Source organism: Schistocerca serialis, chromosome 9 (genome assembly GCF_023864345.2).
Source record: "Schistocerca serialis cubense isolate TAMUIC-IGC-003099 chromosome 9, iqSchSeri2.2, whole genome shotgun sequence".
Lineage (NCBI taxonomy): Eukaryota > Metazoa > Arthropoda > Insecta > Orthoptera > Acrididae > Schistocerca > Schistocerca serialis.
Window position 1 is genome coordinate 207,689,126 of NC_064646.1, and position 23,275 is coordinate 207,712,400.

Below are 23,275 nucleotides of genomic sequence, written 5' to 3' on the forward strand. Positions count from 1 at the left end.
ACAAATTACCAAAAAAATTTATTTTTCTTATGATACAACTTTTCCGACCTTTTTTTTTTAGATTTACTGTTAAACTTCGCTTTCTGCCAAATTTCCCCTTATTCTAGGTCAACGGGAAATACCGTATAGGTTTTAATCAAGGAGTTTGCGAGTATCGAAATGCATAGCGTAAGTCGCCGTATGTTTTCACTGCATTGACTTCGGAGCATATATTTAATATACCGCCAAGGGAATATAGACCTTAATATGTGACATAAATTTGAACCTGATACCTCTGCCCATCTGTGAGAAAAAGGGCTCTTGACAGACAGTCGAATAACAAATTAAAAAAAAAAAAAAAAAAAAAAAAAAAAATTGTATAAATGTGGTACACTTGTACTTAGAAACCTTGCATCTTGTCAAATTTCGTGATTCTAGGTCAACAGGAAGTACCCTATAGTGAGTTTTGGATTATCAAAATATGTGACATAAATGCTATTTTTTGATTGCATTGACTCAGAAACTCCAATTTCTTACTTCAATTTCGTACTTGTACTTCTTACACCGCCCAGTGACTGTGGGCCCTAGTTTGTGATATAAATTTCAGCTTAATACTTCTACCCATTTCTAACAGTCGGACACACAGGCTGACAGACTGACTGACTGACTGGCAGACAGGCGGACGACAAAGTGACCCGACAAGTGTTCCATTTTTATCGATTTAGGTATGGCACCCTGTACAACAATTATGTAGCAAATACAAACCGAACTATATCAATGATAATATTACTTCGCGATATATTATTATGTACTATTGAGAGAATCTTCATAGCGCTTCATTTTCAGTAGCTTGAGAATTGGTACTCAATTATGATAATTGCTGCATTCCACCATTTAACTTTTCTACTGAGACATATTTTTATTTTTGCAGAGTACAGACTTCACTGCAGTGCTCAAATGCGCGTCTTTCCTTCCAGTGCCAGGTGGGCAGGTGTTCCTGTATTGCTGGGCCGCACACAACGTAACCGAGCAGGTAGGCACATGTCGAAGATTTGGCAACTGCAAAACAACACCGTCGGAGTCAATGTTGTTGAGGAACACACTTATCTGACTTGGCGCTTATAGATCAGTCGTGTGACACTTTTTTAAAATTTTTGTACGAATTCTATTTTGTTAAGGCCATGTCTATATAAATTTACGATAGGTGTTCAAACAGTCTACCCTGAACCTCATTAAGTTCTTGTTACCTTCGTTGTAATCGCCCTACCTTTCTCCCCCCCCCCCTCCAATTTTGTCAAACATGATATTACTCGCTTTTCTTTCAAAAAACGCGTCACTGATTTGTTCAAGTAACTCAACTCTAGTAGCACTTCGTGTGCCTTCTGTCCCTTCTCCACTCCCACCTCTTCCCTCTATTTCTCTCCTTAAAAGAAAAATGAATTACTGGTGGCGAGCCCTGGGACCTCATCTTGTAGCTAATGTTTTCTTTCCTCCCCCATAACAGAATCTTTACTTCAACACGTGTGTTTTCATACATACTGATGAAACAAAACATTATGACCACTTGCTTAATTATGGGCCATCTTCGTAGCGCAGTGTATCACCAATTCTGCTTATTATCGATTCTAAAGTTCGTTGTAAGATTTCTGGAGCTATGTGGCACCAGGTAACTACGCAGAAGTCATGTAATTTCCGTAATAACTGTCCCCTGATTTGTGTACATTCATATCGGGTGAATTTAGTTACCAAAACATTAACATGACTTCACTATCACTCTCCTCCAAGTACGGTAGCCTGATTCGGACTTCGAGAAACTGACAATTACACTGCTGAAAGGCGAAATCGTCGTCAAGGAAGATATCAAGCATGACAGGATGCTGGTGGTTCGCAGTTGACCTGGTGTCTTCGATTACTATCGCATGTTCCATGCAAGCGCAGGAGAACGTCTATCATACGAGGGTTATTCGGAAAGTAGGGTGCGATCGGTCGCGAAATGGAAAATACAGTGAAAATCTGATGAAGCTTTCTACAGATGCGGTGGGCACTGTGTCTGGTACGCCTGTCGATCGCATCATGTCGCTTTTTTCAGTCCTGACCTCGCAGTGAGAACGTAAAGATGGCTGCTAATTAGTGTCTCTCGACAAGTATGAGGGGTTTGCGAAAGATTTCGCCTGAAGCTATGCGATCCACATGACTTAACTGTCATGCGGTTCGTTCTGCATGACAATTCTCGGCCGCAGTCTGCAGGAGCAATGAAGATGCTCTTGCAGCGTTTTCGATTTGAAGTTTTTGATCACCCACAAAACAGCCCGTAATTGGCTACCCTGAGGTTCATCTCTGCTCAGATGAACCGGTGGCTATGAAGACAATATTTTGACTTAGACAACGAGCTGCAGTCTAGACTAGAAAATTGTCGAAAGCACTGGCGGCTGTCTTCTATAACGAGGGAACTGAAAAGTAGGTGCAACGCTACGACAGATGCCTGAGTCTGAACGGCAACTGTGTACAGAAGTAGCTGGAAGGTGTAGCTAACCGTTGCAAATAAAACAGTTTTCATTTACACTGTGCTTTTCCATTTTACGACTTATCGTTCCTTACTTTCCGAATAGCCCTCGTAGAATAGTACTGCGCCCACCAGCTTACGTACGCGGCACGCTGGACGCTTGAGCAGCCGTTCGGTTAGATGGCGGTGTTTGTGGAGACGATCGTCGGCCTGGGGCAGCAGCCACGTGGTTCATCTGCCGAGCCGACACGTTTCCAATGACTCACAGACCAATCTCGATGGTCCAGAGCCCGCTAAACCCGTAATTGACGATGTCGCAGGGCCAACATGTGAACACGTGGGAGTGCAGAGCCCCTTGTTCAAACTGTGCGCTAAATGGTGTGCTCCGCCACACATGTGCGTCCACCGGTATTGTGCTCTTTCACCAGAGTAGCCACATATCGCCATTTATCTGCTTCTAGAGTGCAGACAAGCCTCCAAACCCCACGTTCTGTGAAGATTCATGGACGTCCAACCATTTAGCACCTAGTCGTAGTTTCACTGCCCTTCTACCACTTTCCTTAGATGCTCACGACAGTAGCACATGAAAATTCGATTACCTTCGCGCAGTTTTCGAGATACTTGTTCACAGGCTCTGCTTAATAACAATCTGCCCATTGGCAAAGTCGCTTATCTCAGTGTATTTCTCCATTCTCACCCCATATACTCACTACGGGAACCCCCATCCGTCTCTACTCTGCTTACATACTTTTCTTAATGCGCTACGTGGCCGAAACGCCACCAGAATGCATCCAACTTGCTAGTGGCCAGTGGTCATAAAATTCTGATTTATCAGTGTATGTGTTGTTAGTGTATTTATTTATTCATTTAATCCTATCTCATTAGAGCCATCTGGCCCTCCGTTGCATTATTCCCGTGTTTCGCAAATAAATCACTCTTTTTTACATCACTGTTAGCAAAGAAAATGTTTTAATATGACGAATAGTAGTGAAATGATCTGAGTGAAGTGGCAATGTGAGTAAATAACACTGACTGAAATAATAAAGTTAATAATGGCAGTACTTCTATTGCAGTAACTGGTGGCACTAATAGTGCTAATAATGCTATTATTAATAATAATGACAATAATAACAATATTATCGACTTTTAAAAAGCGTCCGATAATGTATAATGGTTCAAGATGTTCCAAATTCTGAAAAAAAGCGATAAGCTACAGTGAAAGACGGGTAATATACAATGTGTATAAGAACCAAGAGGGACCAATAAGAGTGCAAGAAGAAGAACGAATTACTCGAATTGAAAAGGGATGTGGTCTTTCACCCCTACTGTTCAACCTTTACAGCGAACAAATAATGACGGAAATAAAAGAAAAGTTCAAGAACAGGATTCAAATTCATGGTGAAAGGATATGAATGATAAGTTTCGCTGATGACATTGCTGTCCTCACTGAGAGTGAACAAGAATTACGAGATGCCTAATGAGCACAAAATATGGATTGAGAGTAAACTGGAAAAAAGACAAAGATAATCAGAAATTCGAGAAATGAGAACAGCAAGAAACTTAACATCAGAATACAGGTTTAAGAATTAGATGAAGGAATTCTGCTACTTAGGCAACAAAATATTCCATGATGTAGGTGGGAAGGGGGAGGTAAAAAGAAGACTAGCACTGGCAAAAAGGGCTTTCCTGGCCAAAAGCAGTCTACTAGTATCACACATATGCCTAAATTTGAGATCGAATTTTATGAGATTGTACGTTTTCAGCACAGCATTGTATGGTAGCGAAACATGGACTATGGGAAAATCGGGACAGAAGGGAATCGAAGCATTTTAGAGGCGGCACTACAGAAAAATGTTGAACATTCGGTGGGCTGGTAAGGTTAGAAATGTGGACATTCTTCGCAGAATCAGCGAGGAAACGAATATATGGGAATCATTGAAAAGAGGAAGGAACAGCATGACAGGATATTTGGTAAAACAACAGGGAATCAGTTGACTGATGATAGAGGGAGCTGAAGTGGGTAAAATCATCAGAAAAAGACATGGCTTGGAAAACATCCAGCATAAAATTGAAGACGTAGGTTTCAAGTGTTGCTCTAAAGTGAGAAACTTAGTATTCGAGAAGGATTCGTGGCGGGCCGTATGAAACCAGTTAGAAGACTAACGAGCGAGAAAAAGGAGGAGGCGCAAGACAGATATTTTCTGATACGTTGAGTTCTGGAGAAAGGAAATTTAAGAAGACTGCACTAGAAAGACCACTAGGAAATGAGAACTATCTGGTATCTGGTATGAAAGAAGGATGCACAAAGGTGACAAGTGCGTGCATGGACAATGGTAATGTTGCTTTAGTAGATATGTCATTAACTGTCTTCTGAAGATGGAGATGTTACTGAGTTCGCTAATGTAACGAGTGAGGTTGTTTTAAATACGGCTTGCTATTACTGAAGAGGACTTCGAGAAAGTTGCTGAACGATGGAGTGGTACAGAAAGGAATTTTCTCGTATGGGAACGGGAGTTTCTGCCATGTTGTTCAGATAAGAGCGCTCATGTCGAGGAGAGATTAGAGGGACAATATTCGTTGACAAGACAGTAGAGAAGACAGGTGGTATGGAATTCTCTAAGCCTGTCTACATGCAGCCAGGATAGCTAAGCATGATGGTAAGGTACAAGTTTTTTTTTTTTCAGGTCAAGAGGAAGTAGCTTTTCATATATTTACAGGGCGTGGAGTGATGCTGATGCTTACTTGTTCATTGCACTTATGAGCTCTGTCCGATGTAGATTTACATCTATTATTACTCGTAGACTCTTGGCTGAAGGAAAGAAGTCGACATTTGACCCATGCAGGATCAAAGTTGTCAACGACCTTGCCGCTGTGGTAACAGCGTTTCCCGTCAGATCACCGAAGTTAAGTCTTGTCGGGCTTGGCTAGAACTTGGGTAGGTGACCGTCCGAGTCTGCCGAGTGTTGTTGGCTAGCGGGATGCACTCAGTCTTTGTGAGATCGATTAACGAGCTACTTCATTGAGAAATATCGGCTCCGGTCACGATAACTGATAAAGGCCGTCAGAGCGGTTTATGAAAAGATACCCCTCCAAATCCGCATCCAGTGACGCCTGTCGGTTGAGCATGACACGGCAGTCGGTCGGTACAGTTTGGTTTTCCCAGGTCTGTTCATATGATGTTTAGTTAGGGCCAAGAATGGTAGGGATTCATGATATTTCAGGATAATAAACCTAGAACAACCCACCAGTAGCGCTCGGGTTTTGTATGGGTTCAGGTTATATACTGCACCTATTTTGGTAGTGTGCACAGATCAGTAAGGAGATTCTTGATAGGTGTATTCAGGTTTATTCGTTTTGCTCCTAGATACAGCTAGAGGTCGTCAGCGCACTTGTGGTATTTGCGGTGGGACAAAACTGGTGACAAATATAGAGCATATGTAAACACATATATACACAGAGCACAGGACCTAATACTGAACCCTTGGGTACGTTTGTTACTATCTGCCTCGACTGAGTTTTTAAGGTGTCTGACATGAAGCGTTGCTGGCGACACGCCAGATATGAACAAAAACACTGCACTGCACTTGGCGCCGAATTTACACAGCTCAGTTCGGCAAGTAAAAGGTCAAATAAGACAGTCTCAGTGGCTTTGCTGAAGTCTTAAGAAGTGGATGATTGTTGCCTCTCGTGCATCCATGGCAGAATATGTGTTACCGTTAATAAGGCAGATGTGCTGAAACGTTTACGGAGACCTGATTGGTATTCGCCTAGTAGGTTGAGTGTAGTTGGATATGAGGTTTCGTGATTGCAGCCGTATCATGTTGACTTCTTGCCGCAATAGTTCGGCTGGAAACCATCCAGCCATCTTCAGGTGAGTGTCCGCCACTGGAGACTGCAAGTTCCTGGCGTCGGCTTTGTGGCAAAAATTTGGCTCGTAAACGCATAGGCATTGGTGGCCGTCACAAGAGCGTCCTCTTATCGAAATCCGCGCCCTCTGCAACTAATGGTCTATCTGTGGCGCGCAGGCGCATGCGTAAAGGTGAAACTACAGGTCCATCCCCTGTGGAAAAGCTCGCTCGGGTCGTTAAAATAAGTCAGATGTCACTTTGAATAAACTGACTTCCCTCAGAGGAAATGAGAGAGATCGTCTGTCCCAAGGCTTGTCCAGTTGAAAGCCGCTGTCATGATTTATAAGATTTAGTGTTAGATGTATTTCCACGGATTCTTTAATTACTGCATCCCAAAAAGTTTTCGCTGATGCCAAGATTTCTGCGGCAGAATAATCCATAGCGTCCTGTGGTAATACAATGCTCAGTTACGGCCGACCTAATGGGTTGCGAAAGGCGAGTGCAGCGCTGATGTTCAACGCACCTTTCATGCAGTGCGTCTATCGTCTGACTTATGATAGCTTAGTATGATCCAGGTGCACCAACGTTCTAATAACACCAATAGGTTGTGAAGGGTGATGACAACCCGACGCTTGCAGATAAAGGTCCGTATGTGTGGGGTTACAGTACACAGAATGCCCTAATGACCCATACACTCCCCTAACAACCAAGACGTCATAAAATTGCAAGCAACCGTCCTACACTGTTTCCATAGTAAACTGGATGTTATTGTGGATTGAATTCAGATGTTACAAGAGACGTGACAGTTCTTCCTCACCATGGGACCACACTACAGTAGTGTCATCTACATTTCGCCAGAAGATTCTCGGTTTAAGTTCTGCCGAATCAAGTGCCCTTTCTTCAAAGTCTTCCATAAAGAAGTATACCTCCAAAGGGCAGAGAGGACTGCCCATGGCAACACCGTCAGTCTGTTCAAAATATTCGTTGTTAAATAAAAAGTCATTTGAGGAAAGGACATGATAAAAAAGTGCTATTATATCGGCTGTGAACTTATTGCCGATGTGTGACAAAGAGTCCATAAGAGAAACCTTAGTGAAAAGTGAGATGACATCGAATCTCACTAATAAGTGAGTTTCACTGACTTGAAGTGACTTCCGTCAATTGATAAGGTCAGCCTTGTTGCGAACATGATGCGCGCACTTCTCCACAAAAGGTCTCAGTAGAGAGGCGAGATGTATCGCCAAATCATACGTGCGGGCGTCGATATTACTGACGATTTGCCGTAACGGAACCTGTTTCTTATGAATCTTCGGAACACCGTATAACCTGGGTGACACAGAACTATGAGGTCTTAGTCTGTTGACCACTTCTTGCGGTACAGAACAAGAATTCAGCAGTGCTGATGTTTTCCTTTCCACTTTCGCTGCGGGATCTTCGTAAGTCTTCCGATAGCAAGCTATAAATTTTCTGTTCATAAACCTCACGAGGCAACAGCACGGTGGCATTTTCCTTATCCACCGGTAAGATCACCTCGTAGCTTTCGTAGAGTGGCCCTTTCCAAGGCAGAAATGTAGCTCTTCTTAGGTGAAGCTTTCGTGAGTGCACGATATGTTTCACGTCTTATTTCTTCTGCAGCATCACTAGGAAGAGGTGTGACAGCATCCTCAACAGCACTAATAAAATCTGTCAGAGGCAGGGTTCCGGCGTAAGGCCGAAGTTCAAGCCTTTTGCAAGCACAGGCAGTGTTACGTTGTCCAAAACCTTATCCGTTAAGTTGACCACGGGGCGTCGAAAAGTATGTTCTTGTGGTAACGTAGCTGACTGCCGGGAGAACTTCGAAAACTGTCTTGATGTAGACTGCTTATGGACCCAGTCCAATTTTGCCCAGGTCACGTCGATGACCCATGCCCAGGAAAGTGATTGCAGGATTGACGCCATTTCCATTCTCTCCTTCATTAGTGTTGGGCTCGCCTTTCATATAATGAATTTTGCAGCAGCGGTCTGAATAAAATGTCTCAATCTGGCAAACATCGGAATAAGTTATTGTACCGACAGCGCAGTAAAAAACACTGAGAACTTAACAATATCACTCGCTTATTGCGCGGCTACCCCGCACGGCAGGGCATCCTGTGATAGATGGTTTGTTACCTGGTCGTGGAATATATCGTGGACCATATGTTCTAAGACCTTGGGTAGTGTAGATAAAATGCAAATAGGTCTGTAAACAGAGGGTACTGTGGCAAAGTCCTCTTTAGGTAGTGACATTACTAGTTCCGTTTTCCAGATCTCAGGGAAAATACTTGTGGTTAAAAAGTAGTTGAAGATATTTGCTATAGTTGCCTGTTGTATGTCAATAATAAGATTCATTTGGACTGTGATGCCATCACGTTAGTGTGATGCTTAATTTTTGTGTCTTTCATTCCCATCTCGTAAAAGCAGGATGGGCTGTAGTAGAACTTCGTTGTTTTCAGTGGAACATCCGAGCAGACTAGAAGTGGGGCAAAGGGTAGCCAAATAGTAAATTTTTCTGTGCGAATATCCAGACTGGGATTTATGTCTAAAACCAAGAGAAAACTCCCGAAAACGTCTGTCGGAGGGGAGGGTTGGAGCTAATTTTAATTTATTTCTGGGACAGTCTAGTCCAGTATCCCAGCCTAAAATTAAAATTTTGTAAGCGTGTGTGTCTCCGACGTTCGACGTACGATTGGCCATCATCATGTTACGTTCTCTCATTTTGTGACACATTGCGAAGAGATTTATTGTCCAGCACAAGATACTGATATACGTTGCTGTTAAGGCACTATACGCCACCATCTTTCTATCCATTTCGGCCCAGTATTCGTGATGAAAATGTCTTCGAAGACCTGAATTCGAACCGACTATCTCCGCATCGAATTCCACTGCAAAATCTTGCATTAGTGATAAAGGGCGAAATATCTATGTCGTAAAAGAGTAAAATATCAGGGTATTTAAGAAACAGTGTAAGAAATAAAAACGAGTTTTTTCAGAAAGTTACTGTAGCAAACGGGAGTACATTTGAAGTGACTTTTCAACGGCTTTTTGTAGCTCACGGAAAGAATTTGTCATTAATACGCCATTTGTTAATATTCATGGAGGAAGCTTTCATAATAAGGGGGCAGAAGATGGCGAATTGGATCATCATACCGTATTTTCATATCCACTTCATTTCAAGTGTATTTTCCCTATTTCTATCTAAACTAATGGATCGGCTTGAACCTAACTTGGCACTTAAACTTCCTTGCCACCAGTTCTATTACCAACACATTCGGCAGACGTATCTACATGTGCCGCTGAATGTACCTGCAAAATTACGTTGAAGAGCCAAAGACACTGGTACAACTGTCAAATATCGTATAGGGCCCCCTCGAACACGCAAAAGTACCGCAGTACGACCTGGAATAGACTAGACTAATGTCTGGAGTAGTGCTAGAAGGAACTGACACCACGAATCTTGCAGGGCTGCCCATAAATTCGTGAGAGTACAAACGGGTTGAAACCTCTTCTGAACAGAACGTTGCAAGGCATCCCAGATACGTGCAATAATAATCATGTCTAAGGGTGTATGGCGGCCATCGGAGGTGTTTAAACTCAGAAAAGTGATCCTGGAGCCACTCTGTAGCAATTATAGACATGTGTGGTGTCGCACTGTCCTGCTGGAATTGCCAAAGTCCGTCGGAATGTGCAATGGGCATGAACAGATGCAGATGGTTAGACAGGATGCTTACGTACGTGTCACCTGTCACAGTCGTGTCTAGACGTATCAGGGGCCCCATATCACTCCAACTGCACACGCCCCACACCATTGCAGAGCCTCCAACAGCTTGAATCACCGAGCGAGGTGGCGCAGTGCTTAGCACACTGGACTCGCATTCGGGAGGACGACGGTTCAATCCCGTCTCCAGCCATCCTGATTTAGGTTTTCCGTGATTTCTCTAAATCGTTTCAGGCAAATGCCGGGATGGTTCCTTTGAAAGGGCACGGCCGATTTCCTTCCCAATCCTTCCCTAACCCGAGCTTGCGCTCCGTCTCTAATGACCTCGTTGTCGACAGGACGTTAAACACTAACCACCACCACCACCACCACCAGCTTGAACAGTCCCCTGCTTACATGCAGGCACCACGTATTCAAGAGATTGTCTCCACACCCGTACACGTCCATCCGCTCGATACAATTTGAAACAAGACTCGTCCGACCAGGCAACATGTTTCCGGTCACTAACAGTCCAACGTCGGTGTCGACGGGCCCAGGCAAAGAGTACAGCTTTGTGTAGAGCAGTCATCAAGGTTACACGTGTGAGCCTTCGGCTCCAAAAGCCCATATAGAAGATGTTTCGTTGAATGGTTCGCACGATGACACTTCTTGATGACCAAGCACAGAAATCTGCAGGAATTTGTGGAAGGGCTGAACTTCTGTCACGTCGAACTGTTCTCTTCAGTCGTCGTAGGTCGCGTTCTTCTGGATCTTTTTATGTACGCAGTGATGTCGGAGATCTGATATTTTACTGGATTTCTAATATTCATGGCACACTAGTGAAATGGTCGTACGGGAAAATGACAACTTCTTCCTTAGCTCGGAGATGCTGTTCGAATCGCTCGTGCTCCACCACCACGTTTAAACTCATTTAAATCTTGGTAACCTGCCATTGTAGCAACAGCAACCGATCTAACAACTGCGGCAGACACTTGGCATCTTATATAGGCGTTGCCGACCGCTGGGCACTATTCTGCCTGTTTACATTGTATTTGAAAACGCATGCCTATACCAGTGTCTCTGGCACTTCAGTGTGTACGACATGTAGTTCAGAAGAGAAGAAGTCTAAACACAGAGCTGCTTGAAAACGAAATTGCATGGCAAAATATGCTACAAATTTACCTGAAACATGTATACAAAATGTGTGAATTATGTTAAATATATGGTACCTGTTCGCACATTGCTGAAACTGTTGGGAAAATGAACGACTTAAATGCTTGTATAGACTTCAGCCAAACACATTTTACGGCCTGGAAAGAAATACTGTGGTGTGAGAACCAACAACCTCCTATTGGTGCGGTTTTGATGTACCGAGTAGGATAGGAGTGGGAGAGATGGGGAGACAAAGACTGGAAGGAAATAGATACAGATAGGATGGGGAAGAGATAAACGGAGAGAGGGGGCAGGAGTTGGACACAAAGATGGGAAAGATGATGATGGAGAGAGATACAGGGAGGAGGAAATGGGCATACGGAGGGGAAAGAGCAGACGTACAGAGAAAGAGGGGGAGGAGAGTAACGACAGAGAGGAACTAATGGACAGAGATGGGGTAGGGGGAAACGCATAGAAAGAGGGATAAGAGGCTGGGTGTTGTGTGCTGTCCTTAGGTTAGTTAGGTTTGAGTAGTTCTAAGTTCTAGGGGACTTATGACCACAGCAATTGAGTCCCATAGTGCTCAGAGCCATTTGAACCATTTTTCAGGGATAAGAGGAGATGAATAGAGAGTAAAGAGGAGATGAATAGAGAGTACAACGGAGGAGGTGGAGAGTGATATGTGTCGGAGGAGATGGATAGAGAGGGGGGGGGAGTATGGAGTATGAGTTCGACAGAGGTAGGAAGAGGAGGAAGTGGACTGAGGAAAGAATTAGAAGATATTCAGAGAGACGAAGATGAGGAAGACATGGGCAGAAGAGAATGAAGAAGGAGAAGAGAGGGCGAGAAGAAGGAGGACAGAGGGCGGGGGCAAGAAGAAAAGGACTAACTGTTTGAATAAAACCATACCTGAGCAACGACAGGTGCTCACCTAGTTACGATATAAAATGGCACGCCTACTGAAAGAAAGAGAGTGTTCGTAATAATTTTAATATGTTACATGATGATTTTGGTGTAGAATATTAAAACAGCAGCACATTTAATCAGCACTGATTAATGATTGTTTGAGTGCATGCTTTACTATTTCTGCAGTCATAATTTCTGTTATACAGATTTAGTTTCTTGGCAGCAGTAAATAAATAAATATACTTCCCTGTTCTTCTAAAAACCGAGAGTGTGCTCTGTCTACAATGATCTCATCGTCGATGGGGTGTTAAATCCTAATCTTCGTTTCTCTCCCCACAATATAAATTTCAATCAGTGAATATTTCATCCCTCCTGTAGATAAACTGCTTAGATGATGAACCACACTGAGAAACATTTAAGGCGAGTAAAATATGCCCTGGCGAAAAACAGCAATACCATAAAGCGAAAGGCAGATGTGTGTGTTTTTTTATTTCAGCGCTAGTGATGTTCCCTCGACATGGCAGAACGAAGAAATTTTCTTGAGGTGTTTTACTGTCCATAGGCGGAGGCGGTGGTGCTGTCAGCATACAGCTGTTGCTGGGTGGAAGCGAGTGGACGTTTCAAACGCAGCCTGAGAATCCTCATCAGCAGGGCCCAGAAACCTCTGGTTCTCACCGCTGGACGCCTCTACCCAATCAACAGGGAAGCCTTCGTCTCGGTCTGTGTAAAGTCTTATCATGGTAGCTAAAAATAATTCAGGCAACCAAATTAGAGTGCGATGCTGCTAAGGAGTTTTGTTAAAATTGACCAGCCACAAGGGTATCAGGCTCAACTAAAAGATGCAGGCTAATTGCATTTCGTGAGTTTGACGGTGCCAGTGCTACCGAGCAACTTGTTCGTCTACATCTATGCTGCACAATCCACCCTACAGTGTATAGCGCAGAATACGTTATGTACCAGTGTCAATTCCCTGTTTTCCTCTTAAACTAGCCGTGTGGTTCTAGGCGCTGCAGTCTGGAACCGCGAGACCGCTACGGTCGCAGGTTCGAATCCTGCCTCGGGCATGGATGTGTGTGGTGTCCTTAGGTTAGTTAGGTTTAACTAGTTCTAAGTTCTAGGCGACTACTGACTTCAGAAGTTGAGTCCCATAGTGCTCAGAGCCATTTTGAACCTCTTAAACTAGGGTATTGTTCGCAGGAAAAACAACTGCTACTAAGCCTACACGTTGGCTCAAGTCTGTCTAAATTTAACCTTGAATGTTCTTTCCGGGTGATATACATAGAAGTGAGCGATATATAGGTCGGCTTTTCTAAGAACGTACACTCTACTTCGGCAACAAATCATACCGTGATGCAGAACGCCTCTGTTGCAGCTCCTGCAACAGGAGTTGTTTGATCACATCTGTCACGCTTTCGCGCTTACTAAATGAACCAGTACTTGAAACATGCTGCTCTTCTTTTAATCTCCTCTGTTTCCTCTATCAATCCTATCTGGTACGGATCCCATACTGAAGAGTAGCATTCCAGTATTAGTCGAACAAATGTTCTGTAAGCTATTCCCCGCCGTGTGGCCGCACTGTTAGAGGGGCCATGTCACTAATTGTGAGGCCCCTCCCGCCGGATGTTCGAGTCCTACCGCGGGCATGGGTGTGTGTGCTGTTTTTAGCGTAAGTTAGTTTAAGTAGTGTGTAAGTCTAGGGACCGATGACCTTAGCAGTTTGGTCCCTTAGAAATTCCCACAAATTTCAACATTTATAAGCTATTTACTTTGTTGATGGTCTACACTTCTACATCTACATCTACATGGATACTCTGCAAATCAAATTTAAGTGCCTGGCAGAGGGTTCATCGAACCACCTTCACAATTCTCTATTATTCCAAACTCATATAGCGTACGGAAAGAATGAACACCTATATCTTTCCGTACGAGCTCACATTTCCCATATTTTATCTCGGTGATCGTTCCTCCCTATGTAAGTCGGTGTCAACAAAATATTTCCGCATTCGGAGGAGACAGTTGGTGATTGTAATTTTGTGAGAAGATTCCGTCGCAACGAAAAACGCCTTTCTTTTACTGATTCCCATCTCAAATCCTGTATCATTTCTGTGACATTCTCTCCCACATTTCGCAATAATACAAAACGTGCTGCCTTTCTTTGAACTTTTTCGATGTACTCCGTCAGTCCTATCTGGTAAGGATTCCACACCGCGCAGCAGTATTCTAAAAGAGGACGTACAAGCGTAGTGCAGGCAGTCTCCTTAGTAGGTCTGTTACATTTTCTAAGTGTCCTGCCAATAAAACGCAGTCTTTGCTTAGCCTTCTCCACAACATTTTCAATGTGTACCTTCCAATTTAAGTTGTTCGTAATTGTAATACCTAGGCATTTAGTTGAATTTACGGCTTTTAGATTAGACTGATTTATCGTGTAACCGAAGTTTAACGAGTTCCTTTTAGCACTCATGTGGATGACCTCACACTTTTCGTTATTCAAGGTCAACTGCTACTTTTCGCATCCTTCCGATATTTCTTCTAAACCGTTTTACAGTTTGTTTTGATCTCCTGATGACTTTATTAGTCGATAAACGACAGCGTCATCAGCAAACAACCGAAGACGGCTGCTCAGATTGTCTCCCAAGTCGCTTACGTAGATAAGGAACAGTAAAGAGCCTATAACACTACCTTGGAGAACGCCAGAAATCACTTCTGCTTTACTCGATGACTTCCCGTCAATTACTATGAACTGTGACCTGTCTGACAGGAAATCAAAGATCCAGTCAGATACCTGAGACCATATTCCGTAAGCAAGCAATTTCACTACGAGCAGCTTGTGTGGTTCATTGTCAAAAGCGTTCCGGAAATCGAGAAATGCGGTATCGATCTGAAATCCCTTGTGAATGGCACTCAGAACTTCATGTGAATAAAGAACTAGTTGTGTTTCACAAGAACGATGTTTTCTAAACCCATGTTGACTGTGTGTCAATAGATCGTTTTCTTCGAGATAATTCATTATGTTCGAAGGAACTGTCATTCGTCAGCACCATCTACCGTGGCATGATGCATTTCCGGACACATGTTAATAGGACTCCTTCGCTTATAACTTTACTCGGGACGTACATGTCTAGTGCGTACTCTACAATGCTTTTGAACTTTGTCCGTTGATGGTCAACATTGTCAGTGCTGGAGAAACTTGCAAGGTAATCTGAAATCTCTCTTGTCGCTCCTGTTGAACGGAAAGATCTTGATGCCTTTCTTTGTAATTTCATTTACCACCGTATGCAGCGTTGCTGTAACTGGATTATGATCACTGATTCCCTATTCTAGGCTACTGAGTCGAAAAGTTAGAGTCTGTTTGTCACCAGCAGGTTTATAGCTGGAATGTTAAGATCTCCACTTAAAACTATACTGTGACCAGAATATTTACACGAAGTATTCTGTAAGTTTCCCGACAAGTGTTCCGCCACTAAGGCTGCTGATGCAAAAGGTCTATAAAAGCATCAGATGACATGTGTTATCCACATTTAACACCTGTCATCAGCCATATTGTTTCGTATTCTGAATCTGTACCCATCACATTTAATATTACCACATTTTTATTATAAACATGCCTCCAGTACCAGCGTTCAACCTATGTACTACGACAAGTCATAGCATTTCCTTCAGTTACGCGTGCCTCTGGAGTATCGCCTCAGTTGTGCGGCGATATTCGTGATTTACTTACAAAGAGATCAAATCTCGTAATAAGTGACGCAAAGTCATGGAGTAAATCGGAATTGATGCAAAGTGTGACCCTAGGAAGTACTACAGCCCCGCTGTTGTTCTTAATCCATGCAGGATGAATACCAGTAAAACCAACAAAGTGCAGGGACGAGTTCCTAACTGGAATTGGAGAAGAAAGGGTGCTATGAACATGTGTCCGGAGATGCATCATGCCACGGTAGGGGCGCTGACGAATGGCAGTTCCTCTGATCAAGTGCTGTGTGTTGAGGATGTGTGATAGACGCAGCGAACTGTAAGCAGCAAAAAAGTTCAGTATTAATGTAGGAAATAAGTCGAGATTGTGTTTATATACGTCCAAGCAGATGGAAATAGTCGAGAGACAGCACAACTACATCAAAACAAGTGCCCTTACAGGCATCAACCACATCCCACAACATTTCAAGCACTTTTTGGACGTTTGTGTGACCATGGGTCCTTTCAGACAAATGAACGTCTAGCTACTGCCACTATGACCTGCAATTCGAAGGAGGCCACATTTAAAATCTGTTGTAACGTGGATGAGATGCAGTTCTGTTCTGTGTTCTGGGACAACTCGTCGTTTCACGCACACCATCCATTTCCAGACACATATCAATAGGACATTCCTTCCTCCATTCCCAATCAGGAATTAATGTTTCATCCATCACAAACGATTCAGAAGACAATTTGAGCAGTGCTCTCAGATTGTCTGCAGATGATGCTGTCCTTCACTTACAGTCCAATAAAATCATCAGACGATGAAAACCTACTGCAAAATGAATTGGACAAGATATCTTAAGGTGCTAAAAGCAGCAATGGATTGTAAATAACGAAATGTTTGATGTCACCCACAGGAATACTAACAGAAATCCGTTAAATTTTGATTATACGATAAGAAAGCACATAAAGCCAAAGGCTGTCAATTCAACTATGTACCTAAGCATTACGGTTACGAACAACTTAAACTGGAACGCTGACATGGAAAATGTAGTGGGAAAAGCAAAAGAAAGGCTTCATTTTTGTATTTTATTGGCAGAACACTTCAAAGATGCAACAGATCTATTAGTGATTGCCACCGATGCACTTCTCCGTCCGCTTCTGAGTCCAATATGCAGCGATATTGGGTCCTCACCTGCCTAAATTGACGTACGACAAAATTTCACATGCTGATTATCGTGAAGTAGGGGATAGTTTAACGGACATGGCCCGGGAACTGTTTGAGGGGAGGGGGCAGTTGTTAAAACAATGTCGTTTTTAACTATGGCGAGGTCTTTTCACACAATTTCAGTTACCAGTTTCTCCTCCGAATGCGAAAATATTTTGCTGATGCCCAATTGCTTATGGAGATCACAATTATATAAGTGATGTCAGTGGTTATACGAAAAGATTTAAGTGTTCTTTTTTTCCGCACTTTTTTCGACAGTGGAATGGTAGAGAAATAGCTGAATGAAGGTGGTTCGATGAACGCTCTTCCCGGCACTTAAGTGTGAATTGCAGAACAGTCATTTAGATGCACATGTACAATATTGCCCGGGTTCCCGGGTTCGATTCCCGGCGGGATCTGGGGTTTTCTCTGCCTCGTGATGACTGGGTGTTGTGTGCTGTCCTTAGGTTAGTTAGGTTTAAGTAGTTCTAAGTTCTAGGGGACTGATGACCATAGATGTTAAGTCCCATAGTGCTCAGAGCCATTTGAACCATTTGTACAATATCGGAATTAGTTGTTTACTCCATGTTTGTCTCCATTGTTACAGTCTAAGGAATCGAATCTACGGCGTAATAGAGTTACATACACAATGAAGGTCGAGAATACTGTCGTTTATCTCTGGTTATCCAACGTTGTTTATGTAAATAATAACAATCATTGGGAAGGTCGTCAGTTAAAGTTATGTGTATACTAACTAATAACCATTACTTTGTTACGCAACATTATGTAAATACCACGGACTTTCAACTCGTATTGAATGATTCTTTCTACCACAAATTCAGTTAGTAAGAACACTGTCATAAATCACTGTGTTTCTAACCACAGATTTTGAGCTCCTTCTGAAAAAAGATACGTATCACCACAGCATCATAGCAGTGTACACTTTTCAAGTACATTTATTACTTAAATGTATGCAATCAGTTTACATAGATTTATAGTCAACACAACTTCTTCTGATCGCATTATGTATATTTATTTTCCAGCTGGTGAATGCATCCTATTCATACTACGCATTGTTGGGTCAAATGAACAGACGTTAAACCCATATTCCTTGGAGCTGAACTGTGGAAGAATACTGATTTGCGCATCTTTAATAAAGACACACTGGTATTCCTACAGCTTATACAAAAATGATGATTCTAGATTAAATTATCTGATCTAATGGAGAGAATAAAATGTCTGAACTGTTAATGAAATATCAGTTAAACAGATGTTAATTGAGTGAAAAAGACACTACTGATATTCTTGAATAATATGCATAAGCTACCGAGTGCAAGGGAGCAGTTTGTAAGAAAGGTGACAAAATTAATGGATTTATTCTACTCCCAATAAAGATATAGAAAAACAACAATTATTTACATAGAAAATAAAGTAATCAAGTTTCTCTATTTACAGTTTTTTCAATCAACAATTGTTGCCACGCAAATTTTAAGTTTTTTCCTCAATAAAGGTTTTATTATTTTAGCAACCAAGGAGTATTTATGGCGATTGTATACACACAAAAACAGTAATACTGAACATCTTCATGAAATATGAAGAAAGCCTTGTCACCAGATAAGTAATGATGTAAAGTAACACACTCTGATAATCTCTCATCTCAGGGATTTCGTCATTTTACTTCCATTTATAAAAAAATGTTTATTGTATTTGCAGAAATGTGAACTGTACCCTAAATGATAACATATTACAGTACAGAAATTTCTAATTCTGTAGTGTTGCTTCAAGCATTGTATACAACCAGAAGAACTATACAGCTTAAAAATGAATTGCATATCTAATGACAGTTATTAAGACATTTTTGTACATATTTGAAAACTGTAATAAATTTGAACTTTTATCATTAATGCCTTATTAACCTGGTTTACTAAAGCAAATGAAAATAATTATAGGGATAACTTTTTCTAATTGCCTGTAAAGGATTTATAGTAGAATGTAGGGGACCAGTATTTCAAAAGTGTGATTTCATCCACTCTCTGTATTTGACATATAAAATTAAAACAGAGAATCCGAATTAGATAGACACATAATTGTGTACTAATTAACAACACTAGAAGTAAGGGTAACAATACGTTTCAGATGTGTATCAACTAGAAGTATTACATTGTAGTGTGCACTAGTCCCTATACCCCCTCATATGCAGTAGTCTCTCCTGAACAAATAAAAATAACTTTACTTGAAGATTTGTTAAAAACTGTGTAAATCTCCAAATGCAAATAAACCAGCTTATCTTAATTTACTATAAGAATAAAATGGTTGAACTTAATGAGAAAGTGATCTTTTTCACTGTCGTGGAATATATTTTATTGTTAACACCAGTACGTCCACGAAATTAACCAATAACTCATAAGTAATATCTCCTATTCAGTAGAAATAGGTGATTTCGGTTCTATAGAAAGTTCTTCATATTTCATCTTTGCAAAGTTGGAAGCATTAATTGGATTCAACATTACTGTGAAACTTTGCAGGCTGCACAAAGACAGATGCTATTGGCCAGAATAAATGGAGAGATAAAAGTAATTCAGCTTTGTCTACACTGACAAACTGCCTATTTGCTTCTGTCTCTGTTTCTTCGGCCGACATTTGTCTGATAATTTTACTGACGTTTCGCCGCACGAGTGGCTGGCATTGTCAAAGCTTCACCCTCCATTGCCGGTGGTGAACTGGAGCCGTGCTCACAGCCGCAGACTATATGTACCTAGCTCGCCAACGTCCGAGGGCTTCTCCGAGGTCTTCTCCGAGGTCATTTCCGGTGCGGTTTTCCTCTTGCTACCTGCGACGGTCGTTCGCTGCAGTACGGGAAGCCAGGATCCGTTTAGCTTAAGGCTTTCCTCTTTCTTGCTGAAGCTGTTCCCGTGTTTGTGTATCTCTATATCTTCTCTAAACAAGCGGGTGTGATAGTGCTTCTCTACAGCCAGAATTCCGCGTCGGAGAATTTTATTACGTAGTCGGTCTCACTCAGCGCGTGCTCTGCCACGGCCGATTTCTCCACCTGCCCCAACCTGCAATGTCGCTTATGTTCTTTGATCCTGGTGTTGATTGATCGTCCAGTCATTCCGACATAAACTTTTCCGCGTGTGCGTGGTATGTTGTATATTCCCGAAATTTCAAGTGGGTTCCTTTTATCCTTTGCCGATCTAAGACATTATTTTCTTTCTTTGTCGGTTTGAAAATTGTCTTTACCCCGCGTTTGTGCAATATATGATCAATTCTGTCCGTCAGTGTGGGAACGCACAACAGAAAGGCCGTACCCGACATTTCTTTTCCTGATTTCTTACTTCGTCGAGTGTTTGGCTCTGTTACACTTCTAGCACAATTTGTGGGGTACCCATTGCTCGTCAGAACACTTTCCAGATGTCGCATTTCGCTTTTGAGGTGCTGCGGCTCACATATTCGTCCAGCTCGCGCTACGAGCGTATGAATCATACTTCTTTTCTGGCTCGGGTGGTGGTTTGATAGTTTGTGCAGGTATCGGTCCACGTGTGTCGGTTTTCGGTACACGCTATGTCCCAGGTTACCGCCGTCCCTTGTGACCAGCACATCTAGAAATGGTAGTTTATTGTCCTTTTCTACTTCCATAGTAAATTTTATGTTGGTGTGGAAGCTGTTCAAGTGTTCAGCAAATATAGGGTAACATCCCTCGGTAATGATGCACTGATTCTCACGAGCTGTTCTTCACCATGGCTCCACACAACGAAAGTATCATCGACGTACCTGTACCACACCTTAGGTTTGCAAGTCGCCGAGTCCAGTGCCTGTGCTTCGAGACGCTCCATGAAGAAGTTGGCCACCACTGGACTAAGGGAACTACTCATGGCAAAGCCTTCCAGCTGTTCGTAGAAATTGCCATTCCACGTGAAACAGCTCGTGGTGAGACATGCATGGCAGAGCTTTGTGATGACTTGGTCGAAAATGGAACCGATGTGCCCCAGAGCGTCACAGAGTGGCACTTTCCTAAACAAAGAAAGAATATCAAGGCTGACCAGGATGTCGTTTGGTGCAAGTTTTAGTATCTCCAGCTTCTCAATGAAATGTTCTCAGTCGTTTATGTGTGTGTTGCTCTTCCCCACGTGCGGCTGGAATAGAGAGGCCAAGTGTTTTCCCAGTTTATACGTCGGTGAGCCAGGAGCGGTTACAGTCGGCATTAGTGGAACATTGCTCTTATGGATCTTAGGCCAGGGGTTCCCAAACTGCGGGGCGCGCCCCCCTTGGGAGGGGTGGGGGGGGCGTGATGATGTTGGAAGGGGGGCGCGGGTGGAGTTAGTGGTATAAACCTAATATTTCTTTTTAATATCGATATTTTAATAAAAATGAATGTGCAGGTATTAATGATAGATTATGGTGCTAAATGCAATCGTTTGGTGTCCCACTTCCCGAAATCCTATCTCAATAACCTATCCTGGAACATACAGCTTTTGAAGATCACGTTTATAATGTCACGTTTAGAATGTCACACACAGAAACTCTAAAAATTACGAAGGCGATATGCGTTAATTCTAATATATCAGATTTGTAAACAACTTACTTCTGACACCTGGAAAACGGAAAAGTCAGGTATTAACTATTCCGTACATTCGTACACATGAACTGAAAGTAATCATGTTATAACTTTTAGCGGTAGTAGGCTATGTTCATCAGAGTAATAATCACTTATACTGCGTAACTGTAAAAAATGCCGTTTTATTACCCTGTCAACCCGCGGATCCCCATGTGATGCGATTACAGTGACTTTAATAGACTGTATACGCTTCAAATGAACTGGCGGGTTCGGAATTTGGACGCCAGGGTCATGCCGTTTGTCACCAGAAAAATGTGCACGACGTGAATGCGAAACTACTACAAGTGTTCGTTCTGAGCAGAGTACTGCACGCCGTTCTGGAAACATTGTCGTGACTGCTAACAATGAAACATAACCCAGCTAGGTAGAGAATGAAGTCCATTAGTGACGCTATTTTTTTTTCGAACGGTCAGTACTACAGCTCTTTAATTCGGATTACTTATCTGACAAAACAGTTACTTTTCTTCTGCCTTTTTGAAATACGGCATGATTTCGTTTGAAATTAGTGTACGTTCTTTGCTGTGACAATGGCTTCTTTTGGTACGAGTACAGAGATAACTGATTGGCACTGTGCACAGTTTACAGCGATGTGTGAGGTGTATCCATGAAATTTCTCCCAGCAAGAGCCCTGTTTGGCCACCAGGTAACGGACAGACAGTGCACTGACTACCTGTGCTGCGGCTGGGCTTCCCCGTTCTTCGTCCCACTCCTCACAGACAGTCATCTGAGGTGCCGACAGACAACAGTAGCTTTCCTTTATTTCAGTTGGTTGCTTGCAGTTGTTGACACATCTGATGTATTGGATTTTGCTGAAATCGCGTTGAATCTTTCACAGTTGTGCCTCAGTAAAATCTGTGTTAGTGCGAAATTATACTGTTAACTTCTTGTTTTCTTTTTACTTCGCCATGAGTGTCGCGAAAAAACGTAAATATAATGATGATTATATCAAATACGGTTTGCTTCTATACAAAAAGATGGTGTTGACCAGCCGCAATGTTTTATTTGCTATGAGGTATTGAGCAATGATTCCATGAGACCTTCTCGTCTGGAAAGCCATTTGTGGGAAAAGCATGGTGCATTGAAAGAGAAGCCGAAGGAATTTTTTGCTGCAAAATGTGATAATTAGAAGCGAATGAAGTTGGATACTGCTGGATCCTTCGCTCAGACGTCAGAAAAGGTACTGGAAGCCTCGTATGAGTTATCGCTACTTATTTCCAAGACCAAGATAAGTCATTTTATCGGAGAGACACTAGTCAAACCCTGTTTGTTGAAAGCTGCTGATATTGTTCTTGGGTCAGAAAGCAAACAAAAACTTTCACAAGTGCCGCTTTCTGACAATACTGTGAAACGTCAGATTGATGATATGGCCGAAGACATACAAAATCAATTAGTTACGGCAGTCAAACAATCGCAGTTTTTCGCAATACAGTTAGACGAGAGTACCGATGTTGCGAATTGTTGCCAACTGCTAGCTTTCGTTCGCTATATAGAAAATGAAGCAATTAAAGAAGAGTTGCTGTTTTCTACAGAGTTAAAGACAACTTCAAAAGCAATTCATATAATGGCAGCCGTCTCTGAATTCTTTTGTAAAAATGAGTTATCATGGCAGAAACTGATAGGCGTATGCACAGACGGCGCCCCATCAATGCATGGATGTCGATCAGGATTCGTGCAGATGGTC

At 42.4% G+C, this 23,275-nt stretch overlaps 1 protein-coding gene across 1 annotated transcript in view; it reads left to right on the plus strand.

Moving 5' to 3' along the window:
• The window catches only part of LOC126419474 (odorant receptor Or2-like), a 47,654-nt gene extending 29,514 nt beyond the window's left edge, over positions 1-18,140 (plus strand). Inside the window, exons 3-5 of the mRNA XM_050086662.1 lie at positions 911-1,012; positions 12,663-12,818; positions 18,023-18,140. Of these exons, the coding sequence (XP_049942619.1) occupies positions 911-1,012; positions 12,663-12,818; positions 18,023-18,079 (315 nt within the window). The 3' untranslated portion in view covers positions 18,080-18,140. The remainder of the gene's footprint in view (positions 1-910; positions 1,013-12,662; positions 12,819-18,022) is intronic.
• Positions 18,141-23,275: the final 5,135 nt, after the last annotated feature.